Source organism: Phacochoerus africanus, chromosome 2 (genome assembly GCF_016906955.1).
Source record: "Phacochoerus africanus isolate WHEZ1 chromosome 2, ROS_Pafr_v1, whole genome shotgun sequence".
Classification (NCBI taxonomy): Eukaryota; Metazoa; Chordata; class Mammalia; order Artiodactyla; family Suidae; genus Phacochoerus; species Phacochoerus africanus.
In genome coordinates, this window is record NC_062545.1 from 33,995,232 (window position 1) to 34,015,662 (window position 20,431).

The 20,431-nt window shown below is 35.4% G+C and overlaps 1 protein-coding gene across 1 annotated transcript in view; it reads right to left on the bottom strand.

Moving 5' to 3' along the window:
• The window catches only part of LAMA2 (laminin subunit alpha 2), a 594,513-nt gene that overhangs the window by 303,781 nt on the left and 270,301 nt on the right, over window positions 1-20,431 (bottom strand). The window contains 2 exon segments of the mRNA XM_047758965.1: window positions 7,783-7,956; window positions 10,577-10,717. Coding sequence (XP_047614921.1) covers window positions 7,783-7,956; window positions 10,577-10,717 — 315 coding nt within the window.

Below are 20,431 nucleotides of genomic sequence, written 5' to 3' on the forward strand. Positions count from 1 at the left end.
TAATGTTTGGTTTTGATTTGTGGTTGACCTGTTTTTTAAGTATATTAACCCCTTCCTGTATCTGCTTGCTTTAGCCTGATAGTCATATAGGCTCAAGCACATTATTAAAAAATAATCTAGATTTTCTTACTTTCCTTCCCCACATTCTATGAAGTCCCTTTTTAACATCTTCATGTTTGTCCTTTTGCTGTTCCTTGTGTTTATCATCGCTATTATAGTAGTTTCTTTTTTCTTTTTCCCACTCTTAGATCTGTATGCTGGCACATTTAAGCGATTGATTTCCAATTGTGGTTTCCTCCATCATATTTCTTATTTCTTTTTTTATTTAGAGAAGCCTTTTCAGTATTTCTTTTAGAATGGGCATAGTATTGCTGTACTCTTTTAGCTTTTGTTTGTTGGAGAAATTATTTATTTCCCCTTCTATTTTATTTATTTTTATTACTTAATGAATTTTATTACATTTATAGGTGTACAACAATCATCACAACCAAATTTTACAGCATTTCCATCCCAAAACCTCAGTGCATCCCTCCACCTCCCAAACTGTCTCATTTGGAAACCCCAAGTTTTTCAAAGTCTGTGAGTCAGCATCTGTTCTGCAAAGAAGTTCATTGTGTCCTTTTTTTTAGATTTCAGATGAAAGTGATAGCATTTGGTGTTGGTGTCTCATTGTCTGAGTGACTTCACTTAGCACAATAATTTCTAGGTCCATCCATGTTGCTAAAAATGCCAGTATTTCTTTCCTTTTAATGGCTGAGTAATATTCCATTGTGTATATGTACCACATCTTCTGGATGCACTCCTCTGTCGATGGACATTTAGGTTGTTTCCATGTCTTGGCTATTGAAAATAGTGCTGCAATGAACATCGGAATACATGTGTCTTTGCGAGTCGTGGTTTTCTCTGGATAGATGCCCAGGAGTGGGATTGCTGGATCAAATGGTAGTTCCATGTATAGTTTTCTGAGGAATCTCCATACTGTTTTCCACAGTGGTTGCACCAATTTACATTCCCACCAACAGTGTGCTAGGGTTCCTTTTTCTCCACACCCTTTCCAGCCCTTATTGTTTGTAGACTTTTTGACGATAGCCATTTTGGCTGGTGTAAGGTGGTACCTCACTGTAGTTCTGATTTGCATTTCTGTAACAATGAGTGATGTTGAATATCTTTTCATGTGTTTTTTGACCATCCATATGTCTTCTCTGGAGAACTGTCTGTTTAGGTATTCTGCCCAGTTTTTGATGTTTTTTTTTTTTGTTTTTTTGGTATTGAACTGTAGGAGGTGTTTATAAATTTTGGACACTAATCCATTATCAGTCGATTCATTTGCAAAGATTTTCTCCCATTCTGTGAGTTGTCTTTTCATTTTGTTTAGAGTTTTCCTTTGCTGTGCAGAAACTTTTAAGTTTAATTAAGTCCTATTTGTTTATTTATTTTTATTGTCATTACTTTAAGAGGTGGATCTGAGAAGATGTTGCTGTCAGAGAATTCCCCTTCTATTTTAAATGATATTATTGCTGGATAGAGTTTTCTAGGCTGCAGATTTTTTCCCTCCAGAACTTTGAATATATCTTGCCACTCTCTTCTGGCCTGTAGTGTTTCTGTAGGAAATCAGCTGATAGCATAATGGGATAGCATTCCCTTATAGTTAATACTTTGTTTTTCTCTTGCAGCCTTTAGAATCCTCTCTTTAACTTTTGCCATTTTTATTATAATATGTCTTGGTGTTGGTCTATTTGGGTTTAGCTTATTTGGGGCCCTCTGTGCTTCCTGTATCTTGACATCAGTTTCCTTTAGATTTATAAAGTTTTCAGACATAATTTATTCAAATATATTTTAAATCCCCTTTTCTTTTTCTTCTCCTTCTGTAATTCCTATTATGTGTAGTTTGGCCCACTATATATTATCCCATAGATCTCTTATGTTTTTTCATTTGGTTTTCTGTCTGCTGTCCTGATTGGGTGATTTCCATTATTCTATCTTCCAAGCCACTAATTCGCTTGTCTACATTATTCATTGTGCTCTTTAGTGACTTTAGCTCAGTTTGTGTCCTGGCAAATGAATGTTCTAAATTTTCTATGTTCCTCCTTACATTTTCTAATTCCTTTCTAAAGGAATCTGCATTACTGTTCATATCTGCTCCTAATTCCTTGATATTCAGCCTTAATTCCTTAATTTTTTTTTTTGCTTTTTAAAATTTTAAATGATTTTAATTTTTTTTCCATTATAGCTGGTTTACAGTGTTCTGTAAATTTTATACTACAGCCAGGTGACCCAGTCAAACATACACATATACGTTCTTTTTTCTCACATTATCATACTCCATCATAAGTGACTAGATATAGTTCCCAGCATTATACAGCAGGATCTCATTGCTTATCCATTCCAAAGGCAACAGTTTGCATCTATTAACTCCAAAGTCCCAGTCTATCCCACTCCCTCCTCCTCCCTCTTGGCACCCACAAGTCTGTTCCCCATGTGCAAGATTTTCTCTTCTAGTGAAAGGCTCATTTGTGCCATATATTAAATTCCAGATATGTGATATCATATGGCATTCATTCTCTTTCTGACTTACTTCACACAGTATGAGAGTCTCTAGTTCCATCCATATTGCTGAAAATGGTATTGTTTTGTTCTTTTTTATGGCTAATATTCCGTTGTGTATATATACCACATCTTCTTAATCCATTCATCTGTCAATGGACATTTAGATTGCTTCCCTGTCTTGGCTATTGTGAATAGTGTTGCAATGAACATGAGGGTGCATGTGTCTTTTTCAAGGAAACTCTGGTCCGGATATATGCCCAAGAGTGGGATTGCTGGGTAATATAGTAGTTCTACATTTAGTTTTCTGAGGTACCTCCATACTATTTTCCATAGTGTGTTTGTTTTTTAATAAAAGTGTCCCCTCATTTATCCCCAGCAATTCATCTGGTTTATTCTTGACAATAAAAGTTTTTCTCATACTGCTTTATTATCAAATCTTTTTTATATTATCTGACTTGTAGAAAAAGTCAATCACAGTTGATTTATTCTATTTACTTTTGTGACCATGTAATTCTCCACATATATATTATTACTAATCCATTTAATCCAAGATTTAAATTGGAAAATGATAAGGATGAAGGAGAGATTATGACCTTTACTTTTGAATAATTTTGAGGAATGAGAAACAAAAATATTACAAATACAAATTAAGCTGCTAAAAGGAGAGTGGATCATGCTTATTAGTGAGTTTAAAGTTTTTCAGAATTAAATCTAACATAAATTCCAACTCAGGAGTCATTTCTGAGCAATCTAATCAAAACTACTTTGTTGCTGTTGTTAAAGATGTAGCATTAATCACAGAATAATTGCAGCACTCTGTTCATGTGACAAGGACTGCTCTGGCCTATAAATCTCAAACATCAATCTTTTTCATATCCACAGCTTTAATTTGGGATGGAGAGATAGAACTGAAAAGCCAAGCGAGCACAACAAAGAAACACCAGAGATTACTTTTAGAACCAGATGCTATTTTGTCAGCAGACTCATAATGTTCATCCTAAGGTGAACTATAGCAACTACATGAAACAATTTCAAAGCTTCTCTAAGCCAGAAATGGAAAAAGTCAGTATAATGTTGTAGAAAATAAGCGTTGCTTTATAAAGGCCAAATTACACAAGATTAATTTACTAATGCTCAGAGACAAAATTGCAAGCCTTAATGATAATGCAGGAACAGTAGACAGGCCAAGCCAGATTCTCAGGGAACTTTATAGACAGAAGAGAATTGCTTCCAGAAGCTGCACTATCTATTTTAGACCACTAGGGTAACCTTAAGTAAATGACTATTTTAATGTTCCAATAGTACTTAGTTTACTAAAGCAGTAAATTATTCTAACTCTGAAATACCCAAACTGTTTCTCAATAGCTGTAGCCTGTAGCAAACCAGCAGGACTCTGTCCTCTAGCTCTTCCCATTCCTGCCTAGTCCCATACTTAAACAAGTGCCTTAAAACCATTTTGAAAGTAAGATGCTACCTAGTAGAGCCCTGTGGATGCCTGTCCTAATTCTCTTCAAATATCTAGTATGGGGGGGGGGGAATTAACACTTGATTGTGACAATTGTGCTAAATACTCTCACATATGAGAAAAAAAATTTCAAGACTGCTACTGAGGAATTAACTCAGAATTGAGACTCTAATCCAGGAGGAACCTATAGCACCCTCTCAAAGAGACCCCATTCCCCATGCCCTCTGCCTGCCTCCTGTTTGTAGAAAAGCTGTACTTTCCCAGGCCTCCTCTTAATCACAAAAGCCTGGCTCAAGAATTCATGATAGAAAGGATGTGAACATGTAGCGACCAAAAATAGCATTTTGGTCAGGAAAACTGGTAACATTTTAAACAGGAAATCAGCCATATGACTGACAGTCATAGAATCTTTAGTTCCCCCCCAAAGTACCTAGATAACAGTAACTGATACACATTTCTTGAGCTGTTTTACAGATGCCAAAACCCCCACCAAATGGATGAAGTTAACTACTTGATGCCCATGAGCATGTAGCTCCCAGACCAAATAAAACCTGAGGAAGACACTACCCTGTTACCTCACCATCAACCAATCAGAATCGTGCACAAGCTCATCACATAACCTATGACTCCCCTCCCCCATCTCGGCTTTAAAAAGGCTTCCCTGAAAGTCTTTGAGGAGTTAAGCTCTCTTGAGCATAAGCTGCCTCATTCTCCTTGCTCAGCCCTGCAATAAACCTTTCTTGGCTCCAAACTCTGACAGTTCTGTTTGTTTGGCCTCACTGTGTGTTGTGCACACAAACAAGATCATGACATTTTTTTAAATGGGTAGTATAAAAATGTGCTTTTGCTAGGCCTTATCCACTAGCCACACAGATAACTGTATTCACTTTCTATATTCCTCATTATTCCAGAAAAGGAACTGTAGTCAATAAAAATGTTTCTTAGGATAAAAAATATTCCTTTGCTAAATTGGCTAGGGCTCCTGAATTTAATTACAGTCAGGCAGGCCTCTATGTTAGCAGAGTGTATCCCAAGTGACAGCAGTTTTATTATTTGGGGTTAGGTTCTCCAAAAAAGGGAAGATTAGCATGTGGCACCTTCATTATAACAGAATATGCACAACACATCTCCCTCCTGTTATAAGTGGACTTAGAACTAAGTAACGGAAAATATTTGAAAATGGGTTACATAAATATTTAGGAAAAGCATCTCATAAATAACTTTCTGGACTTAGGAATTAACACTAAAAAGGCGGAGGAGGGATTACATACCCACAACCTCCCGGTCATGGATGTAAATGAAATTCAGTAACTAAGCAGATGTACTAGTTTTTTGATATACTATTTCTGTCAGATCCTGGCAATGGCTCTGATTTCCACAGCAATTACTGGTACAGAATTTAGCTTCAACTATTTAAAAAAGTGGCTTTATTGGATTTACAAACAAGGCCCTACAATTTTCCGTTTCCTTAGCAAGATATTAAATCAACCAAGCTAAGAATGTCATCATGACTGTAATTTACGTGATATGACATGGCAGTTAAGATGTACAGTGGTAATTTGTGAGAGCTTGCAGTATTACTGTAGTATCAAAAATTTATATGGTTCAGTTATTAGGGCAAATTGTTTCATTCATGCTGAGATATCTGACAGTAAACCACCAAGGGCTTCCACATTACATTAAAAAAATGTCTTCCATATTCAAACAATTTGCACACCCTGTTACCATTATTTTGTTCACTGAATGGAAACTGAAGCACAGGCAAGCACAGCCTTTGATGTGAAAATGATCTGTGGGGGATATGAAGTGCTTCATTGTAGGTGGTTATAAGAAGCAGTTCAGCCAGGATAAGGGAAGTTATCTTTGGGAACCAACAACTCCGAACAGGATGTCCAAATTCTTTGCTCTGATGCTATTTCACATCCCATTTGCTTACCTTCCTTCTGTCAGTTTGATTTTCAGCCAACAGAAAGAAAACGCATATGACCAAAGAAGAAATGATGGAAAATACGGCAAGAATATGCTATTTTTTAAAAAAAAACTATCTTTAAGTAAATTTCACCACTGTAAGTAAGACCAGACCTCTGAAACATCCAATTTTGACCCATGGCTCTTCTCTAAACTCCTCAAAGCAGTTAAAAAAAATAGACAGTTTATATACGTATTTATCTTTTTGACAATTTTAAGCTACAGTCGTATGTGCTATTTTATTCTTGTCAGAGATTCAGGAAGTTCCTAAATAGAATAGGATAGAATGACTTCTCATTGGAAAGGGCTTTGATGTAAAAATTTAATTAGATTTTTATTATAGCTAGAAAGTTTTATGCAACACACACCGTCTCTTTAAAAATACACATTCACTAAAAATGTGTTTTGTTCATTTACACATTTTTCATAATGGTATTTAGAAGCCTGTGAAAGTAAGAGACGAGCCACGAGTTAAAATGTTTTCAATTAGTTAAACACTGAACTGATTTCCATTCATATGAACTAGTAAGTTTTTCTATCTCAATTCTCACACACCATTAACTATTAATATATTTTTATCTATTTAGTCACTGAAGATTTATTCAAAAGGTACATTATGTTTTTCTAGGTGAAAACTAGGCTTAAATAGCATCAATGTGCTAAAGGATTTTTCTGGGACTGTGACAATTTCAGTGTGATTAGGTAAATTAACTACTAGCTAACAAGGAAGGTATTAAGTCCCACAGAATAAGAAGGAATTCCCATTTAGAATGACTTTACCAAATTTTGTTTCCAACAAATTGTTAAGCAAAATAAAATAAAATGATAAAAGCCATGGACTCTACTTAGAGAGAGTTAATCCACAATAGGGGGGAAAACACCTGAATTTCTGAGACTGCTACATTTGTTTATCTGTGTGTGTTTTTGTGTGTGTGAAAGTGGGCTTGAAAACAAACATGTGCATTCAATCTGGCAGTTCTTTTAGGGTAGTTCTCTTTCAGAGCTCCAGGAAATACGGTGTTTACATAAGCTTCATGGAAAGCATTAAATTAGTTATGTAATAAATTTCATTTCCAATTAACATTCAAACAAGGTAGAAAAAAGTAGCGCTCTTGAATATCAGTTTTGAAATGAAATAGAAAAAGATGAGAAATATTTCAGTAAATATTCTACCATAGACAGCTCTAGAAAATCAACTATTTCAAGTAAAAATAATACAGTTTCTTCCAATAGCTGTAATTTGTTTTGCAAAATAATATCCTAGAAGCTTCATTAACTTATTTGTTCATTCAAAAATTGGACACAGCAGCTACGTAGAGTTGAGAAAGCAAAGGTGCTTTGGCCCATGGGATAACAGGGGAATGTCCAACTTAATCTGAAATCTTATTCAGGTGGTTCTGGCAATCCTTTCCTTTCTTTCTTTCTTTCTCTCTCTCTCTCTCTCTCTTTGTCTTTTTAGGGCCACACACACACATATGGATGTTCTCAGGCTAGGGGTTGAATTGGAGCTGCAACCACTGGCCTCAGCCACAGCAATGCCAGATTTGAGCCATGTCTGTGACTTACACCACAGCTCCTGGCAATGCTAGATCCTTAACTCACTGAGTGAGGCCAGGGATTGAACCTGCGTCCTCATGGATACTATTCGGGTTTGTTAACCACTGAGGCACGATGGGAACTCCCTAGTTCTGGCAATCCAATACAGTATATATTTGCTCTTATTTTCCTTCAAAGGAAGATTAAATAAAAGCCCTCTACTTATTAATCAATTAAAGCAAGAAGCAAGCACTGCCTGGACTTACCTTGTTTCCCAGGTATGGAGCTGGTGCGCTCCAAAAGTAGCTCTGGGGCAGGGCTCGTCGGGCCTCACTGCTGCTGATGCTGATCTGCTGAGGTGGATCCACGTCATCCTGCTGGGGAGCCACTCGAATGTGGCCAGAGATGTCAGTCAGATACCAGCCACTCATGTCTTGTATCTTAAAGAAAACACACAACCATCCTTACTTAGGAAAAAAAAAATCACTCCTCTTCTCTTCCATATTCCTGTATTTATTTTTTGAAATTTAAAATAACAAAAATTATAAAGTTTAGAAAAATATGAGAGTTGTGAGTATCACTTATCATGTGTACTCAGTTTTAGGTACCAATTTATTTATTTTTTCTTGATATTTCTAGGAGTTTGGACGGTACAATGTACGAATCTGTTTTTACCAGTCCAATGCATGTTTTAAAAGTTATGATTCCAAATACTTCTTAAAAAGAGGAACTCGTTCAAAACTACACATAATGTTACATAAATTATCAAATAGTTGAACTTTGAATTCTGTATTTTTCATCCCACTAGTAATTTCCAATTGCTTATGGAAACAATTATTCCAAAAGGTATTACATATATATTTGTAAAGCAGAGGCAAAAGAGACATGAAAGGTGGGTTTTTATTTAATAATTCCTTTCTTTTCCCTTATTTAACTTTCAACTTTGAGGCTGAAGGACATTTGAATCCACTAGCTCATAACACTATACCTATTCCTCCCCGTGGGGTCAGACGGGTTACAGGAGCTCCTAGCCTAGATCCTTGGCTTAGAAAAAGAAGAGGCCTTTAAGGAGGAATTAGGGAATACATGACAATTTGGTTTCCCATGTTTATACTCCAGCCATGACTAGGTACACAGCTACAATTCTACTTTAAACCATCCATCCTATCTAGTCAGGACAAAACACTGGATACGGGGGTTTGTGGCTACCAGGGGCCCACGATATGTATGTGAGCTGCTTGGTGTGGTGGGTGATGGGGAGCAGAATGGTAATGGTAATAATATGTGGATAAAATATTTAAAAAATTTTTTTCATGTAGAGGTCATTGGATTCGGCATCTCCTAATGCTATGGAATTGCTGGAACTGCCCTGGTCAAAAGAGAGATACAGGTAAAAGCTTATTGGATAGCTAAGCAACAAGATATGTATTACTTCCTTTTCTTCTCTTTCCATCATAATCCATCAGGCATCCTAAGACAGCCCAGGGAGATTCGGAGGAAGTTCTTTCCAGCAGACTTACTGAAATGCAAGTATCAGTGAACAAGGCTGAGTACTACTTCTGCTCCTCTGCTAATCATAAAACATGAGTACATTAATGGAGCAGTCTAAAGAGTGATATGAGACTTTATAAACAGGAGCAACTTAGACTAGATGTCTATTTGCTGTCGGTTCTATATAAAAATCTGCCTCAAAGCAATGTATTTAATCAAATATGTATAGATTCAAATTTAGATATGAGAGAACAACCAGAAAACTATTCATAATACTTCAGACTTGACTTAAGAGCAAAACAGGCAGAAAAAATATTGTATTGTGTTAAGGATTAGTTAGCTGATTAAAGCTGAGAGACAGGAGTGGTGTTTGGAAGACAGTTTATTAAAGTAGTGATCTTTGTAAAGCCCAACTCTCATAATATCGCTCCCCTGCTAAAAACCTTCAGTGACTCTCCAAGGATAAGAACCCAACTTCTTAGCAAACTCAACCCTATATACCACTTTCTCATTCCCTCTGTAGGTTTCTTTGTTTCTCAAGCTTGTTTCCTGTCACTCTGTACTCCTAAGAATTGCCACAGAAGCTATTTGAAATTCTCCCCACATACCATCTTCCTCTCTTATCTCTTCTAAAAGGAGATAAATCACCATCTGTGAAGGGTTGAAAAGGCAATGAGAGTGTGATGAGCAGTGGAAGTAAGAAGGAAAACATGTTTATTTTAGAGGAAGAATATCTCAGTAACTACTAAATAAGTAAAAATTTATCGCTTAAAAATAAAGGTATTTTTCTTTTTTTTTCCTTTTTTTTTTCTTTTTTGCTTTTTAGGGGCATACTCGTGGCATATGGAAGTTCCCAGGCTAGGGGTCAAATCAGAGCTACAGCTGCCAGCCTACACCACAGCTACAGCAACACGGATCTGAGTTGTGTCTACAACCTAGACCACAGCTCACAGCAATGCCAGATCCTTAACCCACTGAGCAAGGCCAGGGATCGAATCCACATCCTCATGGTTCCTAGTTGGGTTTGTTAACCACTGAGCCATGAAGGTAACTCTGAGAATAAAGGTATTTTTCAAAGGTAGTGTCCCCTTGGAACAAATTAAAGGCCCTGGCAACATCAAATTATAACTAAAGGCTCAGTAGGGAATATGTATTATGTATACAGGTGTTAAAGGAGTTTTTCTTAATGTGTATACCGTAAATACTGGTGAGTGAAATACATAATTCTTCATATCACAATCTGTTGTTTTCTCTGTTCAATCATCTGCCCCTGTGGCTAAAACACACCTAATCCCAGTCCTTCTTCACATACTAATCATGGACACTGAAAAGATGAATGTTGACTTATTCTAAGAGGTTCCATTCTACATACTGGTAGGAATAAAACCGCAAAGGCTTTGGTCAAAGAGATATAACTTGCATTTAGAAGAAAATTCCATGACTTCTTCACGATAACTTTAAGTAGAAGCTCACGACAAGAAAAATAAATGTTTTCAATTTCTTATAGGACAACAATAATAGCAAGAAGCCCCAGGGCGCCACACACAGGATTCAAAGGCTGTTGCTTACATTGCCATAGGTCCAGTAGGAGCTCTGACATCTGTTTGAAACCCCTGAACAGAAACACTCATCACAGCCTTTATGATTATCCTCTTGCAAATTGAAGAAGCCGGATTTGCAGCGACTGCAGTCTCCTCCTTCGACATTTTCCTATAAATAGAGAGGTGGGTTAGCCACAGAGGTGCCTTAAAGATGGAGCATTGTCTCAATCTATTTCTGTTTAAGGAACATGCAAGCTGTATAGTCTTCATTTTACCTCTCGACCCAATGTAAAGTATAATGATATTTTTTAAAGTCTTATCAAAAGCTTCTTAGTATGCAATATGCTATCCTAACCAGGCTGATAGAAAAGAATATGGGATTCTAATCTACTGCGGTAAAGGTTACAATTTGCTTTTCATCTCTGTCAAGAGTATGGAATAAATGTCAGGATAAATACAGCAATGAGTTAGACTTTTGGTTTACTGTTTACCGCTCTATGCTGTTGAAATACTTCCTCTTAGAACACATGACCTATGACAAAATAAAAAAAATTAAGCTAGTACATGGATGTATAATAGAATATTGATGTGGTAAAATACTTTTAACATTATATATGAAAACTACATACATCTGAAGCAAGCAGAAAAATATGAGAACTAGAGAAAATGGGGCAAATAGTCATAGTATTTCCCTGATGAGAAGCAGTAGGAAAGAAGGAAAGTTTTCTTTCATTAATTTTCATTGTTTCCCTTAACACACTGGTGTAGCCAGTTAATCATACCATAAAATTTTGGGAAAAATCATTCTCATTTGGTGACTGCTCTCCAGAATGGTTTCATTAATCCTAGGCCTGATGTACCAAAAAAAAAAAAAAAAAGTTGATAGGTGGGACTCAAGCCAGGGGAAGTTGACCATAAGATGAAAAACTGGCACAGACATAATTTCTCAGTTTAAGAATGATTAATCTTGACTAATGTCTTTTAAATGAAGGTTTCCTGCTTTCTAGGAAACAGATTCTCAGTATTCCCCACACACGAGTTTGCTCCACATTTCCCCCCTTCCCTAAATTCCCTTATTACTTCAATTCTGAAGCATTTCTCTTCCTTAGAGATCTAGCTTCTCCCCTAAGTGTGTTCTCACAGCCCTTTATACACTGCACTATTATAACCACCAAAACGTATTGCTGTGTCTTTTAAGATTATTCTCTCTAGCTACATACCATAATCAATTCTGAGGTAGAAAGCCTGTCTTACCACACGGTACCAGAAAATGGCAGGGTTCCTGATACAATATTGAGCACTAGCTTAATAAAATTTTATTAAGTTTAAATGAATCTCTTGGTGGTCATACTATTTCACACACAGTGAAGTGCCGTGCATCTAGTTGATGTTTCATAAAAGCATTTTGGATTAAACCAAGATTGGACAAAGATAAGGACAATAAATTCTGAGAACATAGGGTGAAAAACAGAAAAGGAAAGAACAATGGCATGAAAAGAATAGAGAAATTTATATTAAAAAAAATGAAGTTCTTCTTGTAACCAAGAGAATAATATACTTGAAATTAACTTTGGATTCTCAATTTTTATGACCTATTTACAATATCAACCATGTCTACATTGCTGGGAGCCTAAACAAAGGGGAGACTTTAGCCTCGTTTCATGTGTCAAACTCTAGCATTCCAGTATGTACACAAGATGAATGATTGCACTGATACTTCTACTGATTTCTAACATAACTTTCACACCTTTTGAGATGAGAGATGTCAACAAAACTAATAAAACTAATTTCAGACCTATGATGACAAATAAATCCCCCAAACCCTAAAGTTGAGAGCATCTTCAAGAGAGTACACAGGTAAGAAAGATGAAACATACCTATAATTCTAATTTAGGTTATCCTGTTGAGGACATAGTACAGCTGTCCTGTACACTGTGTTCTTATGTGCTTGGTCTAATCTACTTTCATTTACTCTAATTTGAAAGCTTGTAATACCACTTTCTGAGATTCAGACTGAGTTTAACAATTAGAAACTTTTGGACATTAGTTACATTTTCTTTAGCTACATTTAGCTACATAATATAACTTATGATTAAATAATTGCAATATTCAATTTAGTTTAATGGACTGAAGCATCACATTAGGGTAGAAATTTTTGGGACTATAAAAATGGGTGAGCTAAGGTCTCTGTCTTTAAAACCTAACATCCAGAGTTGAGTAAAGAGATACGTTTATAATCAACTATAATGCAAGGTGGATAATGAAAAGTGCATCTCTGAAATAAATTAAATTATGGTAAAAGAGGAGGAAGGGCTAGTTTCTGCTATGAAAACTTGAGGAGGCTTTATGTTAGGAGCAGAATTTAACCTAAACTTTGGAGAATGATTTAAAAATTCAACCTGTTGGAGGAGATAGAATAGAGATCTATGTTCGTAGAGATATTGGGAATAAGAATTCAAAGGATAGAAGTTTCATTCATTATTTATTAACTTGAAACACATGTATAGAATATTTATTATATGCTAGGAACTTAATTTGGACTTGGGCTCCAGTGCCCCTGACTTCACATAACAGACCTTTAACACTATCCTATCTGATTCTTGGGAACTGGTTAAGTTATTAAAAATTATTCAGCAGGAGATATGCCAACAGAACTACACTTGAGGCACTTAAGTTGGCAATAGCAGGTAACATGTCCATGAAATGTGAGACACTGGAACAAAGAAATCTTTCAACACCATATGATGCAGCGAAGTGTTAATAGGCTTGCAATACTTAAAACCTGCGCATTCTAAATTGGAAAGATTGTCCCTTCACTGCTTCCTGGGAGGTAACCTATAAACCCTTGGAATATCTTGCCTGATAATAATGTCTCTATTCCTGAAAGCAGGAGTCACACTAGACATTTTATGCTAATGATGTCATTTATGGTGTATGCCTGGTTTTTGTTTACCTGGATATCAGTTTAACCTCTGGGGGTATTGGACACTGAATGGGTAAGGTCAGTCTTGTAAGTACCCCCTATCTACTTAACTGACCCCCAGTAAATAACCTGGACACCAAGACTTGAGTGAGTTTTCCTGGTTCATAAAATCTCAAATGTGTTGTTACATATTGTTGCTGGGAGAATTAACCATTGTCTGTAAGATTCTACTGGGAGAGGATAACTGGAAGTTTGTGCTTGGTCTCTCCTGGATTCTTTCTTATGCACCTTTTGTCTTTGCTGATTTTTATTTGTATGCTTTCACTATAATAAACCTCAATTGTGAGTATAATAGTCTTCTAGAGTTCTGAGTCCTTCTAGTGAATCACTGAAAATGAGTGTGGTCTTGAGTCTCCCCAACACATCATGGTAAAGATAATAGATTGTCTACACCTACAAAAACAGGTTATCCAAGTGATAGTTTTACTTTTATTTATTTATCACGAAAGATCTTTGAGCTATAATCTTTGAGATCCTGCTACAGGTCCTCAAGCTAATTCTATATTACTTCCCCACGCTCAATTCACTTCCACCCTCTTCACGAGCAATTATGAACTCTTATAAGATTTGCATAGACCTTACATAATACTATATAGCATGTCAGCTTAAAGCCACAACTTCAAGTTTCTAGACTCTTCTAATTTTTTAGTCCTGAGTCTATACTATACTTTTTTCTTTAGTGAGTGTAGCTCCTAATTAGATTGAGCTAGGTAATTCAATCGAAAATTTCTCAATTCTGATTTTTCTCAGTTCTACTACTGTCAAACACTAAACCAAAACTAAATTATAAATATGGTGGATATAGTACCTAATTATATGTGTGTCCTTATGGACCAGTTAAAGAGCCTCTGAGGCTTGAAAGGAATACAAAGCATCAGGGAGAAAATCTTTCTAGCTTCCCGGAACTCTGCTTTCTGGACATGACTCAACACGTATAGAATGAATTAGTTATATCAGGTTCTGCTTCCATTTTAGTTTTCTAATCTCCCTTGAGAGAGTACACATCTAAGTAATTTCCTACTTGAGGTTTATGTCTCCAGAGTTTTCTTTAAAAATATATTAGTTTTAATTGGGTTGTTGGCTTTTTTGCTGTTGAGTTGTATAAGGTGCTTGTATATTTTAGAGATTAAGCCCTCTTCAGTTGCATCATTTGAAACTATTTTCTCTAAAAAAAAAAAAAAGAAAGAAATTATATTCTCCCATTCTGTATGTTGCCTTTTTGTTTACTTTTTGGTTTCCTTTGTTTTGCAAAAGCTTTTCAGTTTGATTAGGTCCCACTGGTTTATTTTTGCTTTTATTTCTGTTGCTTTGGGAGACTGACCTGAGAAACATTTGGAAGGTTGAAAAATGGGCAAAAGACCTGAATAGACCATTTTCCAAGGAAGATATACATATGGCCAATAAGCAATGAAAAAATGCTCAACATCAATGATGATTAGAGAAATACAAATCAAAACTACCATGAGATACCACTTCACACCAGTCAGAATGGCCATCATTAATAAGTCCACAAAGAACAAATGCTGGAAGGTGTGTGGAGAAAAGGGAACCCTCCTGCACTGTTGGTGGGAATGTAAGCTGGTACCACCACTATGGAGAAGAGTATGGAGGTACCTCAGAAAACCATACATGGAACTACCATATGACCCAGCAATCCCACTCTTGGGCATATATCCAGACAGAACTTTCCTAGAAAAAGACACATACACCCTCATGTTCATTGAAGCACTAATCACAATAGCCAAGACATGGAAACAATCTAAATGTCCATCGACAGATGATTGGATTAAAAAGATGTGCTACATATACACAATGGAATTACTACTCAGCCATAAAAAAGAATAAAATAATGCCATTTGAAGCAACATGGATGGAATAAGAGACTCTCACCCTGAGTGAAGTAAGTCAGAAAAAGAAAGGCAAATACCATATGATATCACTTATAACTGGAATCTAATCTACAGCACAAATGAACCTTTCCACAGAAAACAAAATCATGGATTTGGAGAATAGACTTGTGGTTGACAAGGGGGAGGGGGAGGGAGTGGGATGGATTGGGAGCTTGGGGTTAATAGATGCAAACCGTTGCCTTTGGAATGGACTAGCAATGAGATCCTGCTGTGTGGCACTGGGAACTATGTCTAGTCATTGATGATGGTGCATGATAATGTGAGAAAAAAGAATGTATACATGTATGTGTAAGTGGATCACCATGCTGTACAACAGAAAACAAATTGTATTGGGGAAATAACAATAACAAAATTAAAAATATAAAAAAGATATTAATTTTAAAACAATGGTTACCAGGGAACATTACAGTTTGATATTTAATAAATTTTAGGTATCTTAGAGTGGCACAATTCAAATGATGAATCATGGTATCCCAGGACTTTTAATGCACCTTTACAGGGACAGAGATTCCATATCTTACAGTAGTTTGCTAACATACATAATCTTGGCAGCTTGGATCTCAATTACTGTTATGAGTTCTCAGGTATATAACCGCTTTTTCAAAACTTTTCCGTGATTCATCAACTGTCATCCATGAAGCAGCCCCTGACAGTATTCCAAATTCATTTTCAGCTGAAGAATGAACCATCTGCTTTATGGGTAGGATCGCTGAGCATTTTAACTTCCTTGGCTATCAATGCCAAATTATTAATAAATGCTCTGTATATTATTTCTCACTATTCTTTTCTTCTCCTATTATTCATTCATCTGGTCATAGCTGAGCTACTACATACAAGGCATTACATGAAATACCAGAGGGATTACAGAAAATGCCCTCAAGAGAATTATAGCAAAGGAAATAAGATTGAACAAGTAAGTACAATACAAGGCAGAAGGAAGTTACTGCCCTAAGAGGGGCACATGCTCTGGATCTGACACAGGATTTATCACTGAAGATCCCCACCCCTTGAAGGAAAAAAAAAGACAGAAAAGTCACAAGGTTGAGACTAAAAGATACAGCCCAAGGTTTGCATGATAGGATTAAAAGAGGCCACTGCAGCATTGTGGTTTTTTTTTTTTTTAGGGGTGCAGGTGTGGCTAGGGGTCAGATCAGAGCTTCAGTGGCCAGCCTACGCCACAGCTGCAGCAACACAGGATCCAAGCCTCACCTTTGACCTACACCACAGCTCACAGCAAGGCTGGATCCTTAATCCACTGAGTGATGAAGCCAGGGATTGAACCAGCATCCTCATGCATACTAGTCAGTTTGTTAATGCTGAGCCACAATGGGAACTCCCAGCATTGCTCTCTTTAATCAGAATATTTATAGATATAAGAATGCTTACTAAAGATCATTTCAATTAATTAAGTGATCAAAGAGTAAACCCTAATTTTTGTTCTTTTCTTCCCATTTACATTAGTAAGGTTTCAGAGGCAGGTACCTTAATTTATAACTTGTCACCACCCAACTCAGCCTCTAAAACAGGATGTGAAAATAGTTGATCTTGAATATCTAATAATGACGGTGAGAGTCTGCAGTTTCTAGCCCCAATACTGTATTAGTCATTATGAGATTTCTCTCTTTTTAAGCTATTATAATCAGCCACTTCTTTGTACTGATGACCTTTAAAAGGAATTGTTAGCATATAATTTAAAATTTTAGAAGTTGCTTTAACTGTTTATCCAAACAAAATGAGTTCTACTTTATTCTCTTTTAGCATTTCAAATGGGTAGCTTTTGTCAATCCAGTACATTTATTTTAATATTTATTCAGAGTTCAATAGTGATTTTTTCAAATTTAATGAATACTTCTGCATCGAAGTCTATGAAATAGGTAATTCCCAGAATGTTCCAGACTTCTACTCTAGAGATTTATATTCTCTTTTATCACCTTATTTTCCTAAAAACAAATATTCTAGTTTTTTGGTTTCTAAACCATCATTCCAGTTGAATATATTAACAAAAAATAAATTAAATAAAAACTAAAAGTTAATTATTTTTCCATTGTCAAAAACTAATTTGAGTGATAAATATTTTTATTCTCTTACATATTGTGATAATAAAATGCATCACTTCAAACCACAGGTTTCCAATCTAGTTTTCACTGTCTTGTCTCTGAGAAGCCTCTTTAGTCACTTTTTGAAAATAATTATCTCCACCATGAAATTTTAATTCTGCAAATATACTGCGTGTGCTGATGCACTGTGTGAATATGTTTTCCTTATACTTAAAATGAATATATTTTTGTCCCTCGAGAAGCAATTTTCATCCCCTTAGAGAGGAATGGGTGTTTTAGACACATATTTCTGTTTAGCTGAGTTATCTAATTAGATATTTTGTGGCCTACCCTACCAAAAAATGTATAATACTGCCTTTTTTTTCCCCTTTGGTACTCTATTTTCTTAAAAACAAAGTTGAATTAGAAAAACCTGACTAGGTTCTCTTTCCTTGAAGTCAGACACTGTTGGGTTGACATCAATTTTCTTTTTGCTATAGTTTCCTCAGCACAGTTTCTCTCTAGGGAAATAGAGTCACAATAGTTTCCCTGTATTCTTTCTCATGAAGCTGCCTTCCTATAAATTAGGAACAGCTTCAGCAGTACATGCTTAACGGTAATTGTTAGCCAACTGGGAATTCTACTGACAAAGTTACCAGGAATATCTCCAGTGACGTGTAAGTTATTTTTGGTGATAATTGCTTTAGAAATTTTGCAGTCATGCTTGCTTGTTGGGGTGTTTGTAGTCAATTACAGATTTTCCTCTGTTACGACCTTTGTTCTAATGCATCCTAGAATTAAAAGAAATTAACAAAAGAAGGATAATTAAGTAATTAGCGGTATTTGTTGAGTGTTTACTCCTTAAATACAGGGTTCCAAGGCTAAATAATAAAAAGTTGGTAGGGTAGGAAGAGGAAGAGAAGAAAATAAATAAAAATTGGTTCTCACTTTTTACAATCTTAGGTTTCAATCTTAAAAAATTACTGATCAACATAATATTTTTGAACTGTAGCTGTTGCAAAAGACAAATTCTGGCATGTGTTTTTTAATACTAAAAATCTTACATCTGTAATTTATATTTGGGATCAAATACATCAATTAAATTTTTACCTTTTGTAAAAATGCCCAGGGTTTGAGCCTAATAAATTAATGAGATAATCATTTCTACACATAATGGAAAAGAGGACGGAAACCCAAACAAATAAAAATGTTAGCACACATGATAAAAATCCCACTGGGACTGGGGGCATTGTCATTGCAGCAGTTTGGGTCACTGCTGTGGTTGGTGCAGGTTCTATCAGGAACTTCAATACAATATGCTGCAGGACTGGCCAAACAAAACAAAACAAAACAACCAAAAAACCCATTGGGGAAAAAGAATGGGAACTTATCTCTACCTGTAAAAATATATATATATATATATAAACAAAAAATTCAGCCAGTACTTATGATTATATGTTATATTTGCACAAGGCTTTAATGTTACAATTATACCTATTGAGAGTTAGGCAAGAATGATTTAACATCATTTTACAAGCTTAAGAAATATGAATCAGACAGTTTAAGGAACTGTCAAAGCTTTGAACATTTTTTGTTTTCTTCTTTCCTTCTTTTTTTATAGTATTTTTCAATGATGAGGGAAATATATAGAATTGATATCATCACAGTGGTGAGATAGACATTACATGGATTGCAAAGTATAAAAAGTTCATAAAGGAAGAGAAAAAAGTGACAATGTCTATGGCAGGAGAATGATTTATATTGGGAGATCAAGGATAGCTTTGCTGAGGAGTGGAATGGAAATGAGCCTTGAAAAACACCTAGCTTAAGCATAGGGAAAAGGTCAGAGTCAGGTTTCCCCAGAAGTCTGAATAGAATCTATAAAATCCCAGAGTTAGAAAGAGCTTGGTGACTCAAGAAATGTAAGCTAGGCTGGAAGACAGTGGCTGAAGCTCAAGAACATTCTGGAGAGGTAAGCCAAGGTCAGATTACATAATTTTATGTGCCAGTCAGAGCATAATGTAAAGTGCAATTAAAAACCCAAAGCAAAACAAGATGAAAATACAGACTTTGATTTCTAGTCTTTTTAATTGACTATTTATCTTTCTATTATTATAAGACTTTGATAAAAATAAAAGCACATGTTCCTACCTAGATCAAGGTCTATTTATACTATTTATCAGAGTCTGCAATCCAACTGACAGTGAATAGATAATATGACACCAAACTTCAAAAGAGCCAATTCCTTTCTGGCATTTAATACTTAACATAAACAAATACCAAGAGTCAAATAGCATTTACATTTAATTGATGTGTCATATATTTGAGATTGGCTTGTCTCTTGTAATTTACCAGAAGAGAGAGAAATTTTAAACATTTTAATAATGCATAAAAATTAGCAAATATTTTTACGTCTTGAGTTGCACTGTTTTAATATTTTGAAATATAATGAGGATGATGTTCAATGATATCATTACCTAAACAAGGATATAACAGAAAACCTTAAGGTAATAGCAGTTGATACTGTAATAAGTTAAAAATTTCATTCACCTCTTGTTAAATCAGGAAATCCTTTTTCTCTTCTATTAGATAAATACTAAATTTGGAATTATTTTAAATAACTAGAAAAGTACCTACAATATAATTATCCATTAGCCACAACCTAGAGGCAAAAAATTATATATTTCCATGTGTGCTTCAGTTATATTTTAAAGAAACAGAACTTAAAATCACATTTGAATTTAACTTCACTTTCCATCCTATTTCTTTCTTTTTCTTCAGAGTTAACTACTCTTCTGAAATTAGTATACATAATACAACTGCATTTAAATTTTTAAAAATTACACATACATAAATGTTCATAGAATATTTTAATAGCTTTATGTAAGTGATGATAAAGGCACTTGTTTTTTTCACCTCACCTCAAACTTATCAATGTTTTTACATGTAAAAAC